The sequence below is a fragment of the Rhincodon typus genome, chromosome 7 (genome assembly GCF_021869965.1).
Source record: "Rhincodon typus isolate 14 chromosome 7, sRhiTyp1.1, whole genome shotgun sequence".
Taxonomy (NCBI): domain Eukaryota; kingdom Metazoa; phylum Chordata; class Chondrichthyes; order Orectolobiformes; family Rhincodontidae; genus Rhincodon; species Rhincodon typus.
In genome coordinates this window covers 3,793,111-3,820,864 of record NC_063338.1, presented here as the reverse complement: position 1 = coordinate 3,820,864, position 27,754 = coordinate 3,793,111, and the positions used below count along the sequence as shown (strand labels likewise).

Here is a 27,754-nt window from a genome sequence, read left to right as displayed (position 1 = left end):
GGTGGTGAAGAAGGCGTTTAGCATACTTGCCTTCATTGGTCAGTGCATTGAGTATAGGAGTTGGGATGCCATATTGCGGCTGAACAGGACATTGGTGAGAATACTGTGCTCAATTTTGATCTCCCTGTATAGGAAACGTAAAAACATAGAAAGTAGGTGTAAGAGTAGGCCATTTGGCCCTTCTAGCCTGCACCACCATTCAATATGATCATGGCTGATCCTGCAGTTTCAGTATTCCGCTCCCGCTTTCTGTCCATACCCCTTGATCCCTTTAGCGTAAGGCCCACAGGCAGCTCCCTCTTGAATCTCTGTAATGAACTGGCCCCAGCAGCTTCCTGTGGGAGAGAACTCCACAGGTTCACAACTCCCTAGGTGAAGAAATTCTTCCTCATTTCAGTCCTGAATGGCTTACCCCGTATTCTTAGACTGTGACCCCCAGTTTTCCCCAACATTGGGAACATTCTTCCCACATGTAGCCTGTCCAGTCTCATCAGGATTTTAATGTTTCTATGAGATCCCATCCTCGTTCTTCTGAATTCCAGTGAGTACAAGCCCAGCCGATCCGGTCTTTCTTCATATGTCAGTCCTGCCATCCCAGGAATCAGTCTGGTGATCCTTCACTGGACTACCTTAAAAGCAAGAATGTCTTTCCTCAGACTAGGAGACCAAAACGGCACACAATACTCAAGGTGCAGGCTCAAAGGTCCTGTATAATTGTAGCAAAACATCCCTGCTCCTCTACTCAGATTCTTCTGCTATGAAGGCCAGCATACCATTAGTTTTCCTCATTGCCTGCTGCACCTACATGCCAACCTTCAGTGACTGTTCCATCATGACACCCAGGTCTTGTTGCACCTCAACTTTTTCCTAAACTGATACCATTCAGATAATCTACTTTCCTCTAATCCGCAATATATTGCATTTGCCAAGTATTTGCCCACTCAACTAGCCTGTCCAAGTCACCCTGCAGCCTCTTAGCATCCTCCTCACAGCACAGACTTTTAGCAGCATCAAGAAACAAGGGAGAAAAATGAAATCAAGAAAAAGGCACCTGATTGCGTCCCATTCACCACCTTAAGCATCCACTCCCTGAATACTGATGTTCAATAGCAGCAGTGTGTAGCATTAATAAGATTCATCACAATGTACTAAACTCGCCAAAGAAGTACCATCCAAACTCATTTAATCTACTACTTAGAAGGACAAAGGCTGCGGATACATGGGAACACCATAACCTGCAAGTACCCCTTCAAACCACTCACCATCTCGACTTCATTATAGTTGGTTCACAATCATGGAACTTGCTTCTTAACAGTACTATAAGTGTGCTTAACCCTCCATAAACGGTAGCAGTTGAAGAAGGTGGCTTACCACCACCTTCTCCAGAGCAATTTGGATTGGGTAAAAAGATGCAGGCTGATCCAACAGTGCCCACAGCCCACGAATGCACTGAAAATTCACTAGAATGATAGCAGGAATGAGAGATTCTAATGAATATTAAGTTTGGTAAGTGTTTTGAAAATAAAACAAAAACAATGGTGTGGAAACTAAGAGTTTTGAAAAAAGTCTATTTTAATTTGGTAAATAGTGATTTTTCACTGGGTAGCGAATGGATAAAACAAGCATATACTTAATTCCTTACAAGAAAAATGAACAGGAACGTTAAAATTATTTTATGATGAGTGTTATGAAAAGGACACTTTGCCAAGATGGCAATTGAAATTGTAAGAGGTGATTGAGTAGTTGAGTGGGGCAAATGTAGGATTTGAGGAAATTGGGAAGGAAGTTGCATCAGATCCACACGGTTTCAGTTAAGCTCCAACAGGCATATGCTCAAGTGGCGACCACCGGTAGTGTAAATTTTATGAAACTTGAGGTTTACTTCAATTTTTTTTGTATCATTGTTGATTGTATCATATTTTCTTCATTCATATCTTTCACTTACCAGTAGGATTTACCCACGTTATCAATGGGGTAAGTTATAAAAGTGGCACCCCCTTGCTGTGATTTGTGTTATTGACCTTTTGGTGTGACCCAGTCCTCTAAGACTTTAATGTGTGGAGTTATAGTTCAAATACTAGAATAGCATCAGCGAATGATCCTGCACCCAATGTCAGACTGTTTAGTTCATTCTAAATCCTGTGCAGTATGCAAGTAAAAGTTCACTAAGATAGGTTGCATAACTGATATTGATATTGACCTTGGATGAACAGAAATATGAAGTAGGATTGAGATGCATTGGGTTTGCTTGATAAGATTTTGCAATTCCTTTTGGCAAAGTGGGTTTATCTCAGCAGCTTGTAGAAAATTCTTGTACAGAGATGTTGTTAATTCAGCCAGAACACCAGACCTCATTCCATGTCAATTTTAACATCTTGTAGGGCCTAGGCAAGCTTTTCAAATAATGAAATGGGTATGAGACCAATGGTCACAATACCTATTGTTTACTTCTGTAGGTAACAAAAACCTCAATTTGATCATGAGTCTACGTTTTCTGTTACATCACAGTGCAGTACATTGTCTTGAAGATTTATATTGTCTTGGTTATGAAATAACCAGTACATTTCCCTGAATAATACTTCCTGTGTAGGATGAGTTTGAAGCTGAGAAGAGCAAGGCACTGCAGGAACTAAGAGATATCTTTACCCAGGAACAAGACAAAACAAAACAACTATACCATGAAGATAAGGAACTGTTGGCTGGAAAGCTCCAGCAGCACACAGAGCTAACCAAAAAGGTAAGGTTGTGGGAAATTTCTCATATGCAAAGTACGTGGACTTGTTGGGCTGAAGGGCCTATTCCCACACTGTAGGGATCCTATGATAAAGTATTTGAACAATGGTTCCTTATTCTACTCAAAATATCTTGTGAATTATATCTTGTTAATTGCCTTTTGATTAATTTATGCAATTAGTATAAAGATGGGTTTATATAAAAGTAGAATTACTTCAAATTTGAACCTTCTGTGTCCTTGAAAGGTACAACAGTTGAATTAACATTTCAGGTTGATGACTTTTTCACGGAAGAGGTATTACAGATAAACAGCTTATGAGAAAAAAAGACTTGACTTTAATGCAACGGATTTCAAAACATCAGAACATCCTAAAGCTCTGTATTGCTTATTAAATTATTTTATGAGGTATCTTTTATAGGAAATGGGCAGCCAACTTGCACATATGCTCCGTGCAACAGTGTCATAGAGAATCTGTTCTGAGTGTGTTAAGGGATACTTATTGGCCTTAAAACTCTGGTTTGAACATACAACAATACAGCACAGGAACAAGCCCTTGAGCCCACAATGTTGGGCTGAACATGATGCCAAATTAAATTAATCCCTTCTGCCTGCCCTTGGTTCATATCCCTTCATTCCTTTCATATTCATGTGCTTATCTAAAAGTCCCTTAAACTCCCCTATGTATCTGTCTCCAACACTACCCTAGGCAGTGCGTTCCAGACTACTACCACTCTCTGTGTAAATAAAACTTGCCCCTCCCATCTTCTTTGTTGGTTTGGTCCTAACTAAAGTATTTCATTGAGTTCTGATTGGCATCCTTTAGGAAATACATGAGGTAATGCAGAGGAGATTTACCAGAATGGTTATAGGGATGGGCACAGGTTAGATTGGAATATCTGGGTTTGTTGTCCTTGGAGCAAAGGAGATTGATGGGAGATTTAAGATAGGTGAACAAAATTATGACCAGGTTAGATTGAGGTAGATGGGGAAACCGCTTCCCATTAGCTGTGCTGATAGGATTAAGGTCATAAATTTAAGTTTTTGAACAAGAGATGAGGGGGAGTTGGTGGAAAAACTTCTTTTCGCTGAGAGTGGTGATGATCTTGAAATCTCTACCAACCAGGGTGATGGAGGTGAAAATAATCAAGGATTTCTAAATAAAATGGGTGGGCGCTTGAAGGATACAAATTTGCAGGGATGATCAGCATCTAATGTTGAACAGTGTGTAAGTTTTGTAAGCATGAACTGGTCTGGTAGAATGATACCTTGCTTATTGAAAACAGCCAAAGGTATGTTATCTGTCAATCTTTGGGACGAATGGCCTTCATAGCTGGAGTCACACCGGCACTGATGAACATGAGTCTGCGAAGGATTACGTTGACAATCAATTTGGAATTGTCACTTGGGCTTGCGGTGTGGCACACTTGTGTGTGCTGGAAGCTGTACATATTGATACACAGAACCCTATCCTTTACAGACAGACAGAGCACACACACACACTGAGCTTGTTTCAACTCAAGAAAATGGGTGACTGCTATTCTGCAGTCAGTTACTTGAGGAAATAGCTTGATCAATCGGAGTCAACAGGCCTGGCTTAAAATTTAAAGAAATTCTGGGAGTTAACTGTCAATGATCATTAACTGGTGGCTTCTCCATGGCAACACCTACCAATCAAGAGTCCATTGCCAACCAGTCAGTATGGACTTCTCATTCAGTGCAAAAAATGTTGATTTTCTCCTTACATTGGTATGTATTTTAGCCATACTCAGGTTCTGTATTGTCATTAAACATGTTGTATTTCCATTCGGAATAGTTAGTGTAAGCCTATTGTAAGCCTTCCCTTGGCAAATGAATTTAATTAGTTGCCATGGGTCTCAAGGTTTGGAAGAAAGGTAAAACTATTTTAACAAAGAACTGCTGATACTGAAAATCTGGAACACAAACAAAGTGCTTAAGTAACTCCGCGGTCTGGCATCGTCTGTAGATGGAGGAGCAGAGATAATGGACAGCTGGGGAAGGGTGATTTTTATGCTATAATTGGAGTAGAGAAATTAAGAGTACATGGAAACAGTGGCAAGAGAGAGAGAAAAAAAGAGTTAGGCAAACAAAGATTGCTGATGATATGCTGAGAGAGATAATTGATGGAGGGTACTAACAAGAAGTGTAAATGATTAAATAATTGCTGCCCATAGACAACAGGACCGGAGTTTCAGGGAAGGTATCGAACACGGAGAGGGTATTCACTTTCTGATAAATTCAATGTCAAATCCTGAAGGCTGTAAGGAATCTAAGTGGAAGATGAGGTGTTGTTATTCCAGCTTGTGTTGAGAGCCTTGCTGGAGTACTGCAACAGGCCTGAGACAGAAATGTTGGTGTAGATATAATGATATGCTGAAGTGACAGGCAACTGTCATTTTTACAGGCAGACCGTACATGTTCTCGAAAGTAGTTGCTCAGTCTGTGCTCATCTCCATAATATAGAGACCGCATTGTGAGCAGCAGGTGTAGTAGATTAGATGGAACGAACTTCAGATAAGTTGCTACTTCACCTGGAAGTTTGTCTCGGGCCTTGGATCATGAGGAGGAAAAAGATAAATGAGCAAGTGTTGCACCTTCTGAGAATGCATAGGAAAGTGTTATGGGGTGTGGAGAAGTGTTGGGAGTGGTTGACGAGGGGAGCAGGATGACCTAGAGGGAAAGGTCCCTGCAGAATGCTGACTGGGGAATATGTGTCTGGTGGTGGCATCCTGTTGGAGGCGACAGAAATGGCAACTTATGATCCTTTGGATGAGAGGTGGAAAGTGAGGACTAGGGAACCTATCGCTATTGTGTGAAGGGAGGAAAGGACTGAGGGCAGAAGTGCAGGAAGTTAGTCAGATGCACCGAGAGCTCTGTCAGCCGTGGTAGCGGTGAACCCTCAGTTGGAAAAAAATTTCCGAGGCCCCCGCGGAAGGTGGCATCATGAGAAATGCGACGGAGGGAAAGAACCTGGGGGGATGGAATGAAGTCCTTGCAGGAAGCAGGGAATGAGGATGTAGAGTCAAGTTAACTGGGAATCAGTTGGTTGGAACTATAGTACTGTCCCTTCACTGGCACTGGATTAGGATCCTAGAACTCCCTCCTAAATAGCACTGAGGGTGTACCAATGCCATGTGGATTATAGCAGTTCAAGAAGCAGCTCACAAACACAAGTAGAGCATTCTAACAGCTGGATACTGGGAACTGGGCCACAGTATGATGCATGAATGTGATGCATTACTAATGCTAAGAATTGTGAATGAGACAAACTAGATCATTGGTTAGAGTTAGAACAGATTTCACAAAGGCCACAGCACATTAGAAAAGGCCAATGGACCTCGAGGGCAGTTAGGGATGGGCAGTAAATTCTGGCTATGTCCTTTGATTTTTCTTTTTATAAAAGACTTTTTTTTAAATCAAGACTCTTTGCAATCGGCAAGTCTGAACATCTAATTCAGGTACGCATTGCTTTATTGGCATATCTATCATTACACCAGTTGGTGTACCACAAGGATCTGTTCTGGGTCCTCTTCTATTTGTGATTTTTGTAAATGATTTGGATGAAGGAGTGGAAGGGTGGATTAGTAAGTTTGCAGACAATACGAAGGTGGGTCACGTTGTGGACAGTGCGGAGGGCTGCTCTAGGTTACAACGGGACATTGATAGGATGCAGAGCTGGGCTGAGAAGTGGCAGATGGAGTTTAACCCTGAAAAGTGTGAGGTGATTCATTTTGGAAGGAAAAAATTGAAAGCAGAATAGAGGGTTAACGGAAAGATTCTTGTCAGTGTGGAAGAGCGGAGGGATCTCGGGGTTCATGTCCACAGTTCCCTGAAAGCTGCCACACAGGTGGATAGAGTTGTTAAGAAGGTGTATGATGTGTTAGCTTTCATTAATAGAGGGATCGAGTTCAAGAGCCGTGAAGTTATGCTCCAGCTATACAAAAGCCTGGTTCGGCCACATCTGGAGTATTGTGTCCAGTTCTGGTCACCTCATTACAAGAAAGATGTGGAAGCGTTGGAAAAGGTGCAGAGGAGATTTACCAGGATGTTGCCTGGAATGGAGGGAAGGTCTTACGAGGAAAGGTTGAGAGAGCTAGGGCTTTTCTCTTTAGAACGACGAAGGATGAGAGGTGACTTGATAGAGGTGTACAAAATGATCAGAGGTATAGATAGAGTGGACAGCTAGAGACTTTTTCCTAGGGTGGAGGTAGCTATTACGAGGGGGCATAGTTTTAAAGTGAGTGGAGGTAGATACAGGGGAGACGTCAGAGATAGGTTCTTTACTGAGAGAGTGGTCGGGGCGTGGAATGCATTGCCAGAGAGGGTAGTGGAGTCGGCCTCATTGGGGACATTTAAGCCGCTATTAGATAGGCATATGGATGATAGTATAAGGTAGGGGTGGAAGTTAGATATACCTTAGGATTAGGGTAAAAGTTTGGCACAATATCGTGGGCCGAAGGGCCTGTACTGTGCTGTACTGTTCTATGTTCTATGTTCTACTATTAATTCCAATTTGAGTTGTGTCTCTATCCTATATACTTTCCCTCACCAATCTTTCTAATTTCCAATAGTGTGTCTACCTATCTTTTTTAACCAGTTTTTCATTCTCTCCAAGAATTCAGACCTGTTGTGCCTTTGCACCTAAAAATATATTTTTCAATGGACATACGTCTCACCTCTCCGACTTTCACCTTCAAAACAAATGGGTATTATGCATTTGTATGCAGCATTGGACTTTATTGAAAGAGAGAGTTACATCTTAAGAGGAAAGTCAATGTTTAGAGAGCAATACAGTAGTAGCTTAAAAGTCAGTGGTTCATTGACAACAAGGTGCAGGGCTGGATGAACACAGCAGGCCAAGCAGCATCATAGGAGCAGAGAGGCTGACGTTTCGGGCCTAGACCCTTCATCAGAAAAGGGGGAGGGGAAGGGGGTTTTGAAATAAATAGGGAGAGAGTGGGAGGTGGATAGAAGAGGGATAGAAGAGGGATAGAGGAGAGGATAGGTGGAGAGGAAACAAACAGGTCGAAGAGGCGGGGATGGAGCCAGTAAAGGTGAGTGTAGGTAGGGAGTTAGGAAGGGGATAGGTCAGTCCAGGGAGGACGGACAGGTCAAGGGGGCGGGATGAGGTTGGTCGGTAGGAGATGGAGGTGCGGCTTGAGGTGGGAGGAAGAACAGGTTAGGGAGGCAGGGACGAGCTGGACTGGTTTTGGGATGCGGTAGGGGGAGGGGAGATTTTGAAACTTGTGAAATCCACATTGATACCATTGGGCTGCAGGGTTCCCAAGCGGAATATGAGTTGCTGTTCCTGCAACCTTCGGGTGGCATCGTTGTGGCACTGCAGGAGGCCCAGGATGGACATGTCGTCTGAGGAATGGGAGGGGGAGTTGAAATGGTTCACGACTGGGAGGTGCAGTTGTTTATTGCGAACCGAGCGTAAGTGTTCTGCAAAGCGGTCCCCGAGTCTCCGCTTGGTTTCCCCGATGTAGAGGAAGCCACACCGGGTACAGCGGATGCAGTATACCACATTGGCAGATGTGCAGGTGAACATCTGCTTGATGTGGAAAGTCTTCTTGGGGCCTGGGATGGGGGTGAGGGAGGAGGTATGGGGGCAGGTGTAGCACTTCCTGTGGTTCATTGGTCTGTTCTAATGCACTGTGGCTTTTGTGAACTCTGTTCTAACTCCAGTGATCATCTAGTTTGTCTCATTGACAACTCTCAGCATTACTAATGCATCACATTCATGGACCATGCTGTGGCCCAGTTCCCAGCGTCCAGCTACTGGAATGCTCTTGTGTAAACGTCATCACATACATAAAGGAGTTGAAACAAATAAGGATTGGATAAAGGCACATTGATAAATTAACTCAATATGAATCTGATCCAGTTTTGTAGATCAATTCATTCACACTTAAATAGTGTAATGTTGAGTTGAGAGAAGTGACTTTTAATCACTTTTATTCTAAATGATAAGTTGATTTCATTTGGCTGTATACCATCCCTGTACAATACAGTCCAAAAGCTGCCTTCAAAACTAATTTATAAAATGCAGTACTAATTTATTCAACCATATCTTTGTAATTTATTCAGAAGTCACATAACGCCAGGTTATAGTTGAACAGGTTTATTTAGAATCTCTCAAGCTTTTGGAGCGTAGCCCCTTTGCCAAGTGCAGTGAGTGACAAAGGGGCTGCACTGTGAAAGCTGGTGCGATTTCAGATAAGTCTGTTGGACTGTAACCTGGTGTTGTGTGACTTCTGACTTTGTCCACCCCAGTCCAATACAGGCACCTCCACATCTTTGAAATTTATTGTTGAATCTTTGTTTCCTCTTTGTTTTTTCACTGAGAGTTCATTAAATCATATGAAGAAAAGTTTGAAGGCAGCACAATCTCCATATTTTTAATCAACCTCTTCATGAGAGATATTATTGCTCAACACTGGAGCAAGTGGGACTTGAATCCAGGTCTTCTGGTTCAGAGGTAGAGACACTACTGCTATGACATAAAAGCCCCCAGCACAATCTATCCAGTGCATGGAATGCTAATTCATTGCATCACTATGCAGATCTCCTTGGGTATTCACCACTTCTTTAACCAACAGTAAATAAGAATTCCCCAAATCCCTGCACTTCTGTTTCTTGTTTGCAGTATTTTGTGGATGGATTTAGAGCTTGGCTCACTCAGCTAAATCCTGAATGCTCAATAGTCAAGTCAATCTAATAAGTTTCAATTTAAATTGCAATAATATAGTGTAATTTGTTGTGCTGATCAAAAATCAAATGTTGTGTTCCTACCTCCATTTATTACCCATATAAACACATTTTGAGAGGCTGATTTGTTGCTGTTTTATAGAGGAAGTACAAAGATTTTGATCCAGACTGACAGTTTTATAATATCAAGACACAGTTGTGTTTTAGTTTACAGTTACGTGTGGTTTCTGCCATGACAACAGTAGTGTAAACAGTTAGTTAACCAATGCTTTTGGTCCTGACTGAAACAAATTTCATGAGAAGCTGTGCTATAAATGATGGTGTCAGCAAACGTAGAAAAGTTTTCTTGTAAGAATTTGCAACATTTAATGAAGTTCAATCTTTATACTTGAAGAACCAGACCCATTGGGAAATAAAAACGTTTTGAGCCTTGGGACCAGTGCATTTCCAGATAATCTCCACATACAGCTAAACCTGCTGCTGTCACTAACTGGTATGTGAGGTGGGCACATCAGTTGAAGAATGTGAAAGAATTATAATTTTTGCAAGAATAAAAACTTTGTTATGAATTGATAACTGAAATTGTTTAGAACACCAACGGAAGAGACAAAGGTTTTATGGGTCTGGAATGGTTGTGTTTCCTTATAACACTGCCCAACTTCCTTATGGTTGTTACAGCTGCTTATGTTATGAAGCTAATAACTTCTGACAATGACTGGCTTCTTATCTTTAGCTTCACTGTTGCCTTTTCCTCAGCTGCAGAAAGAGCTGCAGGACAAGAACGCTGAACTGGAGACACTACTACAGCGTCGAGACCGAGAAAATGAAGAAGGAGGCAATCTGGTTGCCATGCTGCGCTCAGACCTTGAACGATTGACATCTGAACGGTCAGTGAGTTGGGGATGCAATAGGTGTGGGCTGGTGGTGACGGTGAGAGAAAGATGAGCTAAAATAAAAATTGGATCGGAAAGATAAGATAGTTACACTTTGAGTTAAAGATCAAGTATTTAGGAGACAGATATGCAAGCATTCGGACTCAACGTTTGTCAGCTACTTACTGATGAGCTGCTAACGACCTCTGAATGAAATGGTCCAATATCGCAAACTAATATATTGATTTAAAATTAGTATTATTTCTCTATGATAAACATCATTAGCACTGGGAGTTGTGAGTTTCTTGAAACAATGTTACAACTTGTGATTTAACATTGATGCCCATGACCCATCCTTCCTTCCCTCTCTACAAGACCCTAAGACATAGGAACAGAAATTAAGCCGTTCAGCCAATCGAATCTGTTCCGCCATTCAATCATGGCAAATAAGTTTATCAACCCCATTCTCCCGCTTTCTCCCAGTAACCCTTGATCCCCTTGACAATCAAGAACCTATCCATCTTCATCTTAAATATACTCAATGACCTGGCCTCCCCACAGCCTTCTGCGGCAGTGACTTCCATAGATTTAGCACTCTCTGGCTGAAGAAGTTTCTCCTTATCTCCATTCTAAAAGGTCTTCTCTTTACTCTAAAGCTGTCCCCTCGGGTCCTAGTCTCTCCTACAAATGGAAACATCTTCTCAACATCCACTCTGTCCAGGCCATTAAGTATTCTGTAAGTTTCAATTAGATCCCCCCCTCATCCTTCTAAACTCCATCGAGTATAGACCAAGAGTCCTCAAACGTTCCTCATATATTAAGCTTTTCATTCCTGGGACCATTCTCATGAACCTGCTGTGAACCCGCTCCAGGGTTAGTACATCTTTCCTGAGATATGGGGCCTAAAAACCACACTCCTTCCTGTTCAAGTTGTTCTTTGGATGTTTAAGTGCCAAAAGACATAGAGGCAAGAGTAGGCCATTCAACCCACGAAGCCTGCTCCACATTCAATGAGATCATGGTTGATTAGATATTTCTCAATTCCACTTTCCTGCCTTTTCCATATAAGGCTTAATTCCCTTACTGATTAAAAATCTGTCTTTCCCAACTTTGAATATATTTAATGACCCATCCCTCCACGATAAAGAATTCCACAGTCTCACTACCCTCAGAGAGAAGAAATTCGTCCTGATCTCGCTCCTAAATGGGAAACCAAATATGTTTTAGTTTTGGTCCCTGGATTTAAGATATTGTCAAAAAACACACAATAAAGAAAATTCTAATTTCTGTCATTCACGTAGTAGGATCTTGTGTTAATCGTAAAACTGTAATTGAAGAACTAAGATCACAAAAGCCCAGGCAAGTAATTTGCTTATAAGGGAAATGTTAGCAAAACCTTTTGTTTACCCTAATGAGTACAAGATTTATATGAAATTTAAAACAATTGTAATAATTAATACTGCAGGAGAGAGAGAGTACTGATTGGTTAGTGAGTTGTTGCTGGCTGAGATATTGCCATGATAGATTGATGGGTTCCCTAGTCTCCTGGGCAATTAAAGAAGGCACAAGGCCTGAACATATTTCCTTTAATTTGCAGCAAATAGATCCTTGACCATGAACAAATATTGCTGCTAGCAAGTGCGCATGAGTCGTGTTCCAAGCTCCATTAATTACCTTAAATTGGTCATGAATATAGCTATATCCTGAATTGTTCAGCAAGGGCTGACCAGTCGTCAATGATTGCTGATTGTGTCAAACAGCATGCTCCCTCAAGTTGTGCAGAATATAGATTGTACACGACCAAATGGGCTGGTGAAACCTAAAATAAAATACTACCTACTGTTAAATGTGATTCCACAGAATTGGACAGAATCCCTTCTATGCCTTTTGGTAAATAATAAATAGATTGAGGTGACAGGATTGGGGTTAGCTCTGTTACACAGTTCTGAGTCTAATATGAACTGCTATCCACTCAGTCACTCAAGCCTGGAACATTTAATTTGTTTAGTGTGGAGTAATTATGACAATTAATGTTGATTTAACTTTCGGTGAAGTGTTCCATGAGACAAACAAAACAGATCACTAGATCAATTTATTGGTGTGGGTACGTTATTAGTTTGAATAACTAATTTGTGCTTCTTTCCCCCATTCAGAAAAAACTTGGAGCATTCCCATGAGCAATTGCTGAAGCTCTTTGCAGAAGTGGTGAGAGTGATATTTGCTTCAGAAGATATGATCAGTAGGCAAATAGGGCTCTTCCTGGATGGAAGCAAGCTAGATCATGGAGGAATGGTGAGCAAATCAGCTCTAGAAGCTGGAGGTCAACCTCCATGGATGAAAGCTAAACCCCTGCTGGAACATGACAAAGGTATGCTCAAGCTATAATTGTAAATACAATTCTAGTTACTTATTTCATATTTCCTTCCCCCAAAAATATACTGCTTCAGTAGCTGAAAGAGAAGCCAAGCAAACTTCACTTCTTGATGACTTCTTTGGCCCTTGAGCCAAATTACTAAGTTCTTGCACTGGAGCTGGTGTTTTGCAAGCAGTTTTCTAGTGTAAAAATTAATGTAAGGTCCAAGAAAAACAAAGGGTCATAATTGTACCAAAATCAAGTTGAGATTATTATGTAGCACTAAATTGAAATTCATTTTGGGTAGAACTTTAGCTGGCTGGTTAATGTGACTTTGCAGAGTTTGTTCAGAGTTCAAATCTACACTCAAGTTTCATAAATGCTTGTAGTTATTGGCGACTCGCTAACTGTTCCGATGAATTGACCTCTTTGTCAGGAGGACCTAAAAGAATTTTGGGGATATTTTAGCTATGTATAATTTTCTAACCTGGAGAATAATTTCATCCATTCAGTATGAATAATTTACAAGCTTTGGATCTGTAAGCAAGTCCTATTGAGATGACTGATCTATTTGGTTTATACCTATGCACAAAATTTTCATACTGTCCCTAATAAATAGTGCTTCTCTGCTATTTGTTTTTAGTGAAGCTCTGAACTAGACCACCGGCAGTTTTTCTTAAGGCATGTGTGTCAACTTGTTGTGAACTATCAATGTCTAACGTATCTCAAGTCTTTAAAGTTTGTATAGTTTATAAATAATTTTAACCCAAATAATCATTTACTTAGGATACTTTTATAAATAGACCAATATTAAGTCTTTTTCTGATCAAATAGCTGGAACCTTTCCACCAACTATTTTACTCTTTGTTTAAAAGGTGATTTGAGCATAAGTCAGGAAAGTGTTACCATCACCGAAGACAACAGCTTCTGGTCAGCACTGACCGATGAAAGGCTGGAACTTTCCCAGTGGCTATCAGAAAGTATGTTCACTGGGCCTGACATGGGGCCTGAAAATGAGGAGCTGATACTGAGCACTTGCGTCCGATTGCAAGTTGCTGTAGGCAAGTTACTGGAGTTAATCACTGAGTCAACAAGACAAGTAAGTATTGTTTAAAGAACAGAGTAAACTAAGAGTGCTAGAAGGGGCAGCAGTCAGTTCAGAAGTGCCCTGTGGCTATCCTCCTCTCTAATAAGCACGCTGTTTTGGATGCTGTTGGGGTTGGTGTTCGGGGATTGTCACCAACCAGGGGACGGCAACAGCAGCAGCCCGAGCAGTGGCACCACCGTTGTACACCTCCTGTACAGCAGGGAGGGTCATCCATACAGAGTGCAAGCCAGTCATTTGGCCCATCAAGTCTACACTGACCTTCCGGCAGCATCCCACCCAGACTTTAGTTGGGCCACATTTGGAATATTGCATACAGTTCTGGTAGTCACACCACGAGAAGGATATGGATGCTTTGGAGAGGGCACCCAAAAAGGTTTACCTGGATGTTGCCTGGTTTGGAGGGTATTAGCTATTGAGGAGAAATTGGACTCTGCTTGTTTCCACTTAAATATTGAAGGTTGGGTGCGACCTGATAGAAGTTTATAAATAATAGGCATGGATGGAATGGATAGTTGGAGTCTTTTTCCAAGGATAGACATGTCAATTACTAGGAGACATAGGTTTAAGGTAAGGCAAGTTTTATTTTTACACAGAGGGTGGTAAAAGCGCACGTGCTGCCAGAGGAGGTGGTGGAGGCGGATGCAGTAGCTGAATTTAAGAGGCATCTTGACAGGCAGTAGAGGGACGCAGACTGCATAGAGGCAAAGGTTTTTAGGTTAGAAAAGTATCATGTGTTGATGCAGGGTTGGTGGGCAGAAGGGCCTGTTCTTGTGCTGTACTGTTCTTAATTTTTTTTTGTCCTTTGGAGTTTTTGCTTAGTTCTGTTTCTTTCATATTGTCCCTCTGCTACGTTGATTTAATGGGGTCACTCTGTGGATGAGATATTGAGATTTTGGTTTTCTCTCAAAGCACAATTAAAGAAACGTTGTTTTGTGCAGATCTAGATTCATTTAGGTTGTTGTCATGTTTGAAATGATATAACTGGCAAGGAAATCGCACTTTTTTTCCCCTGAATTCCAGGAAATGCTTGTACCTTGACCAGTTTAGTAATAGATATAAACCCAACTCTCTTTCACATCTATAATGTCATGGAATGCAATGGCCATCAGTGATGTGGCCTCAATTATTTATAATCTCTTAACAGTGACATGGATGGATGAACCAAATCTAGTTAAATTTGCTGATGTCACAAAGATAGGTGGAGAATAACTTGTGAAGTGGACATAACCTATCTAAGTTTCTTTGTCGACAGTTTAAGTAGTTAGGCAAACATAAGGCAGCTCAGATATAATGTGGGTGAATTTATTGATTTCATCAGGAAGAATAGAAAAACAGTATAATGGAGTCATAGACGTCTGCAGCATAGGTAAAGTCTCTTCAGCTTGTTAAGTCTGTGCTAGTCACAAGCATGCATCTAACTATTTTAATCCTATTTTCCAGCACTTGGCCCACAGCCTTGTGTATCAGAGTCATACAGCACAGAAACAGACCCTTCGGTCCAACCAATCCATGCCGAACATAGTCTCAAACTAAACTAGTCCCACCCGCCTGCCCCTGGCCCATACCCCTCAAAACCATTCTTATTCATGTATCCATTCAAATGTTGTTTAAACGTTGTACTTGTACCTGCATCCACCACTTCCTCAAAGTTCATTCCACACACGAATCACTGTCTGTGTAACAAATTTGCCTCATGTTTTTTTAAAATCCCTCTCCTCTCACCTTACAAATGTGCGCCCTAGTCTTGAAATTCTCCATCTTAGGGAATAGACAATTATCATCAACTCCATCCATACCTCTCATTATTTTATAACCTACTATCAGGTCATCTCAGAACCGCCTTTCCACCAGTGGAAGAAAGTCCCAGCCTATCCAGCCTTTCTTTATAACTGGAACCCTCCATACCTGGCAACATCCTGGGAAATCTCTCCTAAACCCTCTTCAGCTTGACAATATCCTCCCTATTACTGGGCAACCAGAACTATTCCAGAAGAGGCCTCACCAAGGTCCTGTACAACCTCAACATGACTTCCCAACTCCTATACTGAAAGGACTGAGCAGTGAAGGCAAGCATGCCAAACGCCTGTTTAATCAACCTGTCTATACATGATGCAAACTTTAAAGAATTGTGTACCTTCACCCCTAGTGTTCTACAACACTACCCAAGGCCCGACCATTAATTGTATAAGCCCTACCCTTGTTTGTTGTACCAATATGCAATGCCTCAAGTTTGAACTTGAAGGTTGAACTCCATCTGCCATTTTTCAGACCATTGAGCCATTTGATCAAGATGCCTTTGTAACATTAGAAAACCTTCTTCACTGTCTACTCTGCCAATTTTGGTGTCATCCATAAGCTTACTAACCATGCCTTCTATATTCTCATCCAAATCATTTATATAAATGACAAACAAAAGAGGATCCAGCTCCCTGTAGAGTACCTCTGGTGACAGACCTCCAGTCCGAAAAGCAACCCTCCACCATTACTTTCTGTCTCCTGCCATTGAACCAATTATGTATCCAATTGGCAAGCTCACCCTGTGATCTAACTTTATTAATTAGCCTACCATGTGGAACCTTGACAAAGGCTTTACTAAAATCCAAATAAACAACATCTACTGCTCTGCCATCATCAATCTTTTTGGTAACTTCTTCAAAAAACTCAATCAAGTTTGTGAGACATGATTTTCCTCACAAAACCATGCTGACTACACCTAATCAATTTTTGCCTCTCTAAATGCCCATAAATCCTATCTTTTATAATCACCTCCAACAATTTTCCCACAATCTAAGTCAGACTCTCGGGTCTATAGTTCCCTGGTTTTGGCATCAAAACACTTAGTTAATGTTATGAGGTTTTCTGCCTCTAAAATCCCGATGGACAATGTGTTCCAGATTTGTTCCATTATCTGAGTGAAAATATTTTTCCTCACGGTTATGGACCGGACCAGACCAGACCTCCTCAAGTTATTTGGGAAGGTAGCCTAGTTCCTAACTTTTTCTTAGATTAAAGGCAAATGTAAATGGCGGCATGGTGGCCCAGCACTGCTGCCTCACAGCATCAGGGATCTGGGTTCAATTACACCCTCGGGCGAATGTCTGTGTGGAGTTTGCACATTTGCCCCATGTCTGCGTGGTTTTCCTCTGGGTGCTCCGAGACTAGAACAGCACACATCCCAGGATTTTTTTTAATGGATTTCAGTTTGTTTATAAGTTGATAAGCAGAAACATCGAGCCGAGGGGTCTCATTTATATTTTAGACCTATTTGGTTTCCTCAAGAAAAACGATGAAACTTTGCAGTGATTTTTGATAGAGCTAATGAATGAACAAGCAAAACTAATCTCTCTTTATTCACTTTCTCCTTGACCATTTAATCATGACTCTATTGTGATTTGTATTCTTTCTAATTATTAAGCTACACCTGAAGCATTGGTGGTACATCTTTTGATCTTTCGTGTGCCCAGTTTCACAGTGGGCAGTACTTTTTGTTAATTCATAGATTTAAATCTGGCTGGTAGAAGTTTGCTGGTTATTGAACTACAGAGATCATCATTTACCAATTAATATATATGCATGTATGAGTGTATATGTATCAAGTAGCCCTTAAAATATTCTCATGATAAAAAGTAAACTTTATTTGAGAGTTTTTTCAATGGAGGACAAAATTGAAGCAGGAGGGGGCTAATCAGTTTTCAGATTGAGAAAGGAAATTGATAGGATGCTGCAGGAAAGCACTTTATGAAAAATCATAATATGATGATTGATTAAAGTGCTGAGTGCTTTTAAAAAAAAAAGTGCATCATGCCCACAACATGTTGCAAATGCTGTGACTGTTAATGCAAGTACACAGGGATACTAGCCTATGATGCTGCTTGGCCTGCTGTGTTCATCCAGCCCTGCACCTTGTTGTCTCGGATTCTCCAGCATCTGCAGTTCCTACTGTCAGGGATACTAGAATGTTGTTCTAGCAGCCCGTACAATTTGACGGATTCATCAACTTGAAAGGCTTCTGCCTTGCTTTGATATGATCCTTCTGTTTCTGCCTAGCTGGCACAGAGCCATGGAATCAGTGAACATTTGGAGAAAGAATTCAGCCGCAAAACCCAAGAGACCGTGGAGCTGGTTGGCAAAGAACATCAAAAGTTGTTGGAAAACCTCAACGACGAATCTGAAGCAAAGAGGGAGCTGGAATTGGAGCTCCACAAAGCCAAGGGTAAAAATGTCAATTTGGAATACGTTGTGCAGGAAGAGTGATCAAATGGATAGTCATTAAAAGCGCGAAACCATAGTCACAGATCACAGAGACCATTCAAACCATAGTGCCTGCACCAGCTGTCCAATGAGCATCATGACTTGGTACCCTTCCCTGCACATTGTTTCTGTTTAAATAATCATCTAATGCCCCTTGAAAGCATCAATTGAACCTGCCTCCACCACACTTCCAAGTCATGCATTCCAGACCCAAATCACTCAATGTGTCAAAATGCTTTTTGTTTTCCTCATTTTGTATTTACTTATTTTGAAATCACCTTAAATCTGTGCCCTCTCTATCCAAACTCATTATGATTTTTAAAACTTCATCCAAATCTCCTCAACTTTTTCTTCTCCAAGGAAAACAATCCAGCCCCCTCCAATCTATCTTCATTAACTAAAATTTCCCATCCCTGGAATCATTCTCACAACCCCCTTCTGCATTTGCTCCAATGCATTCACATCTTTCCTGATGTGTGACGCCTAGAACTCTTGAGGAAGAAAAGTCATACTGGACTCGATGTTAACTCTGACTCTGTCTCCACCAATATTGCCTGACTTGTTGAGCTTGTCTAATACTTTGTTTATATTTCATTAGCCATTACTCTGTTTCCTATTACTCAGCCAGTTTAGTATCCAAGATGCTATTGTCCTCTTTATTTTTTGAGCTCTAATTTTTCTCACATGCCTGCTGTGTGATGCTATTTCGAACAAGTTTTACAAGTCCACATACACCACGTTAACAGCATTGCCCTCATCAACCCTCTCTTGTTTCAATGGAGGACAAAATTGAAATGGGAGGGGGCTAATCAGTTTTCAAATTGGGAAAGGAAATTGATAGGATCCTGCAGGAAAGCACTTCATGAAAAATCATAATATGATGATGGATTAAAGAGCTCAGTGCTTTTAAAAAAGTGCATCGTGCCCCACAACATGCTGCAAATGCTGTGAATGTTAATGCAAGTACTCCAGGGATACTAGAATGTCGTTCTAGCAGACCATACAATTTGACGGATTCATCAACTTGAAAAACTTCTGCCTTGCTTTGATATGATCATTCTGTTCAAAAGCTCTTCAAAAAGCTCCAGTGAATTAGTTCGGTACAATTTTCCCTTTAGAAATCAAAACTGATTTCCCTAGTTATCCCACATTTGTCCGTGTGACTGCTAATTCTATCCTGAATTATTGTTTCTAGAAGTTTCCACACTAACGAAGTAAAACTGACTGACTACTCTGTAATTGCTGAGTTTGTCCTTGCTGTTTTTTGTGAACGAGGGTACAGTGTTTGCAATTCTCTTGTCCTCACGCACCAACTCTGAAGCCAAGGGAGACTGAATGTTTATGTCAGCGTTTTGCGATTTCAACATTCACTCCCATGGATGCATCTCACCTGGGCTTGGTGCCTTGCATCAACAATGTATCCAATACCACCACCTTATCTATTACAAGTACTTCTTGTGTCTGGGTTTTCTCCTCTGTTGCTTTCAGACAACATCCTTGGTAAAGAGATGCAAGATACTCATTTAATACTTCAAGCTGTGCCATCTGCCTCTATATGCAAATCTATTTTTTGGTCCCTAATCAACCTTATTCCTCCTTTTATCACCCTTTTCCTCTTTTTGTGCATGTAGAAGAGTTTGGAATTCCCTTTTGTATTAGCTGCCAGTCTTTTTTTCATAATCTTTCTTTACTTTTCATATTTTCTTTTGCAACTTCTTTCTGTATTCATCGTGGTTCTCAGTTATATTTACTGCCTGACACTCATCATAAGTATACTTTAATTTCTATCTCCTTTGTCATCCGGGGAGTTTTAGATTTGTTTGTCTTACCTTTTCCTTTCAAGGGAATATATCTTGAATGCACTTGAACTGCCTCTAGTCTGAACAGAACCCATTCTTCAGCTGCAGATTTTCCCACTACCCTTTGATCCTAGTCTATCCAACCTGGCTCTGTTCTTGCCCCATTGAAGTCCACACTCTACCAGTTGATCGCTATTACCCTAGATTTCCCTTTTCCACCATCATCCCAAACCTTATGATTACTGTGCATAAATGTTGCCTCACTAACACTAGATATACTTGACTTGCCTCATTCCCAAGTACCAGGTCTAGCAGTGCCTCCTTTCATGTTGGACTGTACACATACTACAGTAGGAAATCCCCCTGCACACTATTTAGGAACACTTTCCTGTCTCTGCCCTTAACAATACCACTATCCCAGTCAATATTCGATTTTTAAAGTTCACCATTGTAACTACTCTGAAATGTTTGCACCTCTCTAATTTTCTTAGACTTGCTCTTCTATGTCCATTCCACAGGTTGGTGGTCTGTACAATACACTGAGTAATGTAATTGCACCACTCTTGTTCTTTAGCTGTAACCAAACTGAATCTGTCCTTGGCCCCTCTGATCATTTTCTCTGTCCAGCACTACAAAGCTCTCCTTAAACAAGACCACTGCCTTTTCTTTCTTTCTTAACTTACGTTGTAACAAGGATTTTAGACATTCAGTCAAGCTCTTTCTTGAGCCAGGTCTCTCTTTCGCTACAACATAATTCCACATGGCTGTCAACTCCGAATGACCAGTCTTATTTGCTATATCCTGAGCCCTTGCACACATGCAGTGTAATCCTGATTGAGAATGTTTTAATTTTTCACTTTCTTTTAATTGACTTACAGTTAAGTAGTATTTTCTATTCTAGTGCTAGGTGTCTCTCCCAGTATTTTGTGCAACCTGGTGTTTTCTAATATTCTCTCCTGGTTCCTGGATCCCTGCACTTAGCCTTCCAACTAGCAAAATGCTCAGCAAGGACATCAGTCCTAGCTCTGTTCAAGTGCAACACATCCATCTTTTAAGGCGCGGAAACTCTCATTGCCTGTCCCAGAAAATTGAACCCTTCTATCCTGCTTTCCAAACAGCTTTCCAGCCATGCATTCATCTGTCTAATCCTCTTTTTTTGTGCATATTTGCAAAATGTAATGAGAGTAATTCAGAGATTACTACTTTTAAGATCCTGCTGGCTAATTTTCGACCTGAATCGTAGAATCCCTACAGTGTGAAAACAGGCCACTCAGCCCAATAAGTCCACATCAACTCTCCAAAGAGCATCCCACCCAGACTCACTCCCCTACCCTATCCATGTAACCCTGCCTAGCTCCCTAAATTTTGTCTGACAGCCACATTGCTTTTCCTATCCATATTGTTAATACCAACATGGATGCCAGTGTCTGGCTGGTCACCCTCCCCGAGAAGAATGTCCTGCAGCCTCTCTGCGACATAATTGACCTAGGCACCATGGAAGCAACACCAACCTTATTCATGTCTATGGCCATAGAAGCACTTTGGTTCCCATAATTAATCAACCCCCTGTAACTCCTGGTCTTCCACTTTTCTTTTTTCTTTTCCTTCCTGTACAGCTGGTCCAACCATGGTGTTACAGGCCTGTAGCTTGTCACAGTCCTCTGAGGAGCAGTTGCTCTCACCAGTAGCCAAAATGGAAATCTGATTCTCGAGTGGGACCTCAGGGCACTCCTGTACCAACTGCCTGTTTCTCTTGGATTGTCTGGCAGTAACCATTATTTACCTGCTTTAATGTGTGGCGGGACTATCTCTCTGAATGTGCTAGCCACGTAACTCTCAGCATTGCAGATACACTACATTGTGTTAATGCAAGGTGAGTTGCGGCTGGAGTCACTTGTGATGATACAGTGTGTTAATGTCCAGACCAAACCCCCTTCAAATATATCATGGACATAATCTAGACCCTAACTTTTTCTTCTTTTTTTTAAAGCCAAGTGTAAATCGCTGTGTTTCAGATGTAAATTGATTAGTTACACTATGTGGCTTTAAGCAAAATGTACTTTATTCTTACTCTGCAGTTAAAATACAGCAACAAGAAGAATTGGTCTGACTTTAACTTCGTTGGAAAACTTAACAGCATAATAGATTATTTAGTGACTAAACAACTGTTTCAATATAGTAACATCCTATAAACACATCCTTGGCAAAGGCAAATTCTGTAAAATTGATTTTGTCATATATGCAACGTTTCTCCAGTCCAGGAGGAAAGAACATCAAGAGAAAATTATTGCAGAAAGAGAGAGAAAACTCAAACATTTTGCTGTAAGAGGGAGAGATGTATGGCAGCTTCAAAACCCTAGCATTACTGAAAGCTGAACTATAACGGTGCTTCTATGGGAGCCTAACTTCACCCATTCATGCTGCTTCTATTGTTTCAACTTATTTAAAAAAAAAACCTCAAGGCCTGACAAGCTGTTTATTTTATTGGATGGAACAAACTACTCAGTACCTTTGACTCAACCTTCCATCATAAAAAATCCAGAGCAAAATACACCACCTTAAAGCCATTGTATCATTACAAGTGACTCCACCCCACTTTATCATCTCCTTCCTGCTGGCTACATCATCTATTTGGAGCATTCAGAAATTTGTGCTATTGTTTTTGATTGGTCAAAGTTGGTTTCAGATGACATTTCAAAGTCACTAGAAATGCAGACATGAAGACTGATATGGGCACATCACAGGGCAGCTTAATTGTGCTCAAAATAATTTTTTTTGATGTATACCTTTTGTTGTTAGGATTGATTGAAGGGTATGTCACTGAGAAAGCTGTGCTGGAAGAAACTTTGCAGCAGAAGGAAGAATCCGAGCAACAATTGGCTCTAAAGGTGGAACTTTTAAATAAGCAGCTTCATGAACTCAACCAGCAGCACCAGCATCTGCTTGAGGAACGCAATCTATTGCTACGCCAGAAGCAGGCCATGGCTGGCAATGAAGTAGAACGCGGTAAGAAACAACTTTATGCTATTACCTACACCACTCTCAAAATAAGTCTCTGGTACATGTTCTTCCAGGAGAAAGCAACATGATCTTTCAAACACACTATTTCAGTACTTTCTGTATCCTGAAGTTTGATTGAAAGCTACTTTCTCAGATCTTGAAATTAAACATTATTTCATTAGGGCATCAAGTTTTCATTCATTTATCCTGAGAAGTATCTTGAAAACTTTCCTGTTCCTCTGATGCTGCCTGGCCTGCTGTGTTCCTCCAACTCCACACCGTGTTGTTTCCAAAGTGAATCTGCCTTGTTGAAGTAAACACCACACAGAAAAGTGATTTTTGACTTGAGTTTCTTATTTCCGTGTCTCAAAAGCCAAGATCTTGGTTAGTTTTTCTAAAATAGGAAATATTTCAGAGTTATTTTAGTTACATCATTGCTATTGGGTTCTTTGGTGCCTAGCAAGTGACTCAGAAAAATAATGACTGGACTCGATGAATTAGGATTTAATGAATATTAATGACTTATGGTTAAAATACTATAGATTATCAAGACATAAACTACTGAATACTGATGTTGGGCCTTCACTATCTTTATGTACTTGCACTATACCCTGGCAAATATATCCACAGTTAGAAAAACTAGCATCACACAAAGTGAACCAGCAGTTTGCTATTCAGGTCAGTTGGTTAGATGTTGGTCCTGGAGAGTTTCTGTGAATCTTCAATTGTTCAGCCATGAGCCAGGAAGTGAATTTGTTGCTGGCCAAGGTAAAGGTAAGGTATCTGAGCAAAGGTGAGTCTGGCTGATCTTGAAGGCCTGCTCTACCATTTAATAAAATCATGGCTGATCTGTTTGGAACCTCAACTCTATTGATTGATTCATTGATTTTATTGTCATGTGTCCTGAAATATAGTGAAAAACTTTGTTTACAAATGGTACAGGCAGATCACAGATCTCTTTTTTCCAGAACCTTTCACCCCCATGTTTATCAAAAATCTAAAATAGGAAATATTTCTGAGTTAATATTGCTTTAAATACCCTGCTTCCATCACCTTTTGTTCTTATGTAAATTATCCTGCAGTAAAATAGATTACTGCTGACTGAGCCTACTCTTCAATTGCAGACTTCCAAATGTCAAAATAGTGATTTGGTCCACTGAATTCTTCTTCTATTTTTCAGTCATCTTGGGCAGATTTTATGCTGCCCTATACAAGATCTTATTCTTTTTGTCTAGATTAATGTAACCTTCATATCATCGTTCACCAGTGTTCTCAACTAAGAAAGGAAGCTGTCATTCTTACCTGATCTGGTCTCCATGTGACTCCAGACCCACAGCAATGTAGTTGACTCTTGCAGTTAAGGATGGGCAAAAAAAATCTGGTCCAGCCAGACAAATCCCCATCCTGCGAATGAATAATAGGCTCACTATTCTCTGGGTGAAGAAATTTCTCCTCATTTCAGTTTTAAATCACCTATCCTGTATTCTTAAACAGCTAAGAACCAGTGAAAATATTAATGATTTTGGTATGAGTACTTCACAAGTTCCTCACTATAAGTACCCACTGTCTTAGAATAATGCCAGACTTGATACAGTTTTTGGAACCTTTTATTTGGCTGATAGAATAAACTTGAATTTTGATTACAGAATTTGTTCTTTGTGGATATTAGGTTCTTAGAGCTATCCGTGCATAGTTTTTCTACCTTACGATCATTTTACATCAGTGTACATTAATATTCCATTCTGCCTCTGAGTTGTGTGATTCCCATGTGCAATGTTGTGTGTAAAGATTTAGTTGATGGTGACGCTATTGGACAAGAGAAAATTTAAGGAACCAGTGCAGTGAAACTACTGACACACATACTGGCTGTCATTATTCATTACCTTAAATTTATCTTTGGATATATATCCTAACTAGACCTTTAAACACTTGCCTTGTATGTAATGCAGACTTTGGATATCAGGTGGCTTGTAAGAACTGTTGTGAAAAGGTCAGTGTGCAGTGATGTTTTTGCTTGGATGATGGCCCAGCCATTTATACATCAGGGAAAATCTCTGTTTCAGAAATGAGAAGAGCTGCTGGTTTTAAGTATCAATTTTGTGTTCCTCTTGTATAGATAATTCTGTTCTAAATTTGTGAAGTCCTTTTTTTGTGTATTGATGTTTAACAAATATAGTGGCGGGTGTTAATAGACTGGTTTCACGTCACTGAGAGATTCCAATAAGTAGCTAAGTTTTCAGTAATGGATATCTTACACAAGATATCATTGCCATGGCTTCCAACTTGTCAGCATGCCCAGTAGTGAGCATCTGTGATGTATTTGGTTATGATGGGTGTGTTCTCTCGCCTCTGTTTCTCAGGCCTTCGTACTGAAGCAGTAATCGAAGGGGATTCAGGTTTGTCCCTTTTTTGGAAACAAAGCTGTCTGATTTGCATAACAAGAGTGATATTTGAATGTTCTCAACGTTTTGTTTGCAATCTGCTGATTTAATCTGGTCAGAATAATTAAAATTTGCTTGATGTTATTCCATTTTATTTTAACCTGTGCTTGTGAGGACATGCTATGCATGGTTATAAAACTTCAGGCATGCTCTCTGTCAAAATGATCTGAATTTTATTGCACTTTATTTCAAATTATCAATGTTTATCTTGTTCTTTTGCCACATCAGTAAATCCAGTTTGAATAAATGGAATGCAAAATTTCTTTTCAATGGATTTAGTCCCAAATATTTAAACAGTTCTATATAGTGGGAGAATTGTATAATTGAGACTTCTAAAAAAGTTTTTGGGGTTTATGTTGGTTCTAATGAAATGCCTTGGAGTAGTATGGACTCTTTCCAGTGATTGTTTTCTTCCCCCTGCTTCTAACTTCAGCCATGGTTTTTCATTTAGCCTGTGTCTAAGTTGCTACAGTTTTTGAGGTGCTGGAATTTTCTTTTGTTTTTTTTTGTTCAAATCAAAAAGCCTTCCAGGTTCAAGCATTACAGCAAGTGCCAATGTGTAGCATTGACCTGGAATTTGTCAAACAATGCAGCAGTCATCTCATGTTCCAGGATTGGTGTTATGTCTGATGTGCAGTGCAGCCAGATGCCATATTTCTATTTGTAAATTTGGCACTGAGGCAGTGTCACCAATGTTATGAGTCATCCTGAATTGTTGCCTGCATTCTGCATGGCTTGGACCACTCTGTCCCTTTCATTTCTAAAATGTTCTTTACTGTCTGAGAAATTAGACATCCTTACAATTGACTCTCTGTAGTTATAATCTAATGGTAGAGCCTTCCCAGTATAGGGCATGGGCAGTGGTACAACAAATAATGCCATGAAGTAGCTTGCAAATTTAGTTCCATAATTATAAGGCTGTTAAAGTAAGTTACTTCTGCAAGGAACCTTTCAGATTGCTGTAGTGGGTGAAATGCTAGCATCTGAAGAGCAGAGAGCATTTCTGTCTTCTTTCTAAAATGTAAAAACCAAACTCATTATTTTTACATATTTTGAAAGGGTTGTCAATGCATTGGGAGATTTTTTTCAGGAATAGTGTTGTATATTAAAATTTTGATTCATAGTCCATACAATTGTAGTGAAGTACAAGCATAAACTCAATAAACATAACTCTTAAAACATAATCACGTGACTGCTGCTATTCAGAAATTGATTTTTTCCTGTTAGTAATCTGGATTGATTTTGGCAGTGTTTGGAGGATACTTTTCTTTCAGAGTACAACCTGGGAAGTTTGAAGTTGTTCAGTCTAAAAGAGTTGGGATATTAGAAATGCTTTATGTTTCTAGGGAATTGGTTTGTAGTGCATCCCATCCTTACTGTGCTATGAAATAAATGACAAAGTATCGGAATTTGTAATATGCATTTTTGCTGAGATTCAAGGGCAGTGTGATTTTGAGCTATTTGCAATGCAAATACATTTAGAACATGTTTTAAGATATTGCTATCAGATTACCTTTTGTTTTTCCACTGATACTCTATTCGCTACGTTTAGGGTTATTGGAGGAGACAGAGCGTCTATCCAAAGAGAAGCTGGACATCCAGTGTCAGGCGGATAAGGATCGTGCTGACCTCCTTTTGAGGGCAAAGAGAATGGAAATGGAGCTTGAGGAGGAGACAAACCGCAACATTGAATTGAAGGATAAATGGCATTTGGAAGTTGCTGACATGCAACAGCAAATTCAGGCTCTTGAAAAGCAACTTAAGAATTATCGACAGTTTATGGATGTAAGGACAAAAGACTATACTGGGATAATGGGCCAGTGTGATTTTCATACATGTTCAAATTCTACCAACATTCACTAATTTTAACTGTTAAAAAACAAATTGGAAAATGGCATGCACTGATGATTTAACACGCGGCTAAAACTTATAGTTCTGTATGAAAGAGGGAACAAACATGTTCGTACCTACTATCCTATTGTAATGGTTACAATACAAAGACAGGCTATTCAGTAATATCCCTTCCCCTACCTTTTCCAAAAGCCACGCAAATTTCCCCCCTTACAATGCTTATGCAATTCCCTTTAGAATTTGCACTTGAGATCATAACCACTCGCAGGCAAACAAAGTTTATCCTTCCGTTGTCTTCAGTGCTTTTACTAAATAAATGAAATCTGTTTCCTCTAATTCTCAGAGTATACACCAATGCAACAGCTTCTCTAAATCTACCCCATACTTCTAACAAACATTGCTCAACCTTCTCTGTTCTCATGAAAATAACCTCAGCTTCTCCCATCTGTTCACGTAGCTAAAGACCCTCATCCCTGGATCCAATCAATAAATCTTTTTTGTCCTTTCTGAACTGCAATACCCAGAACTGGGGGTAGTACTCCACCAGAGGCCAGACAAGTATCTTTTAAATGTTTTTCATAACTTCCTGCATTAGTACTCTGTCTCTAACTATAAA

At 40.3% G+C, this 27,754-nt stretch overlaps 1 protein-coding gene across 2 annotated transcripts in view; it reads left to right on the top strand.

Moving 5' to 3' along the window:
• The window catches only part of pcnt (pericentrin), a 193,198-nt gene that overhangs the window by 26,204 nt on the left and 139,240 nt on the right, over positions 1-27,754 (top strand). The window contains exons 8-15 of one of the 2 annotated variants that reach the window (XM_048598706.1): positions 2,591-2,737; positions 10,220-10,350; positions 12,489-12,703; positions 13,564-13,787; positions 17,844-18,009; positions 22,646-22,852; positions 25,207-25,242; positions 26,840-27,072. In XM_048598706.1, coding sequence (XP_048454663.1) covers positions 2,591-2,737; positions 10,220-10,350; positions 12,489-12,703; positions 13,564-13,787; positions 17,844-18,009; positions 22,646-22,852; positions 25,207-25,242; positions 26,840-27,072 — 1,359 coding nt within the window. The remainder of the gene's footprint in view (positions 1-2,590; positions 2,738-10,219; positions 10,351-12,488; positions 12,704-13,563; positions 13,788-17,843; positions 18,010-22,645; positions 22,853-25,206; positions 25,243-26,839; positions 27,073-27,754) is intronic. The other variant, XM_048598705.1, reaches the window with a different exon arrangement.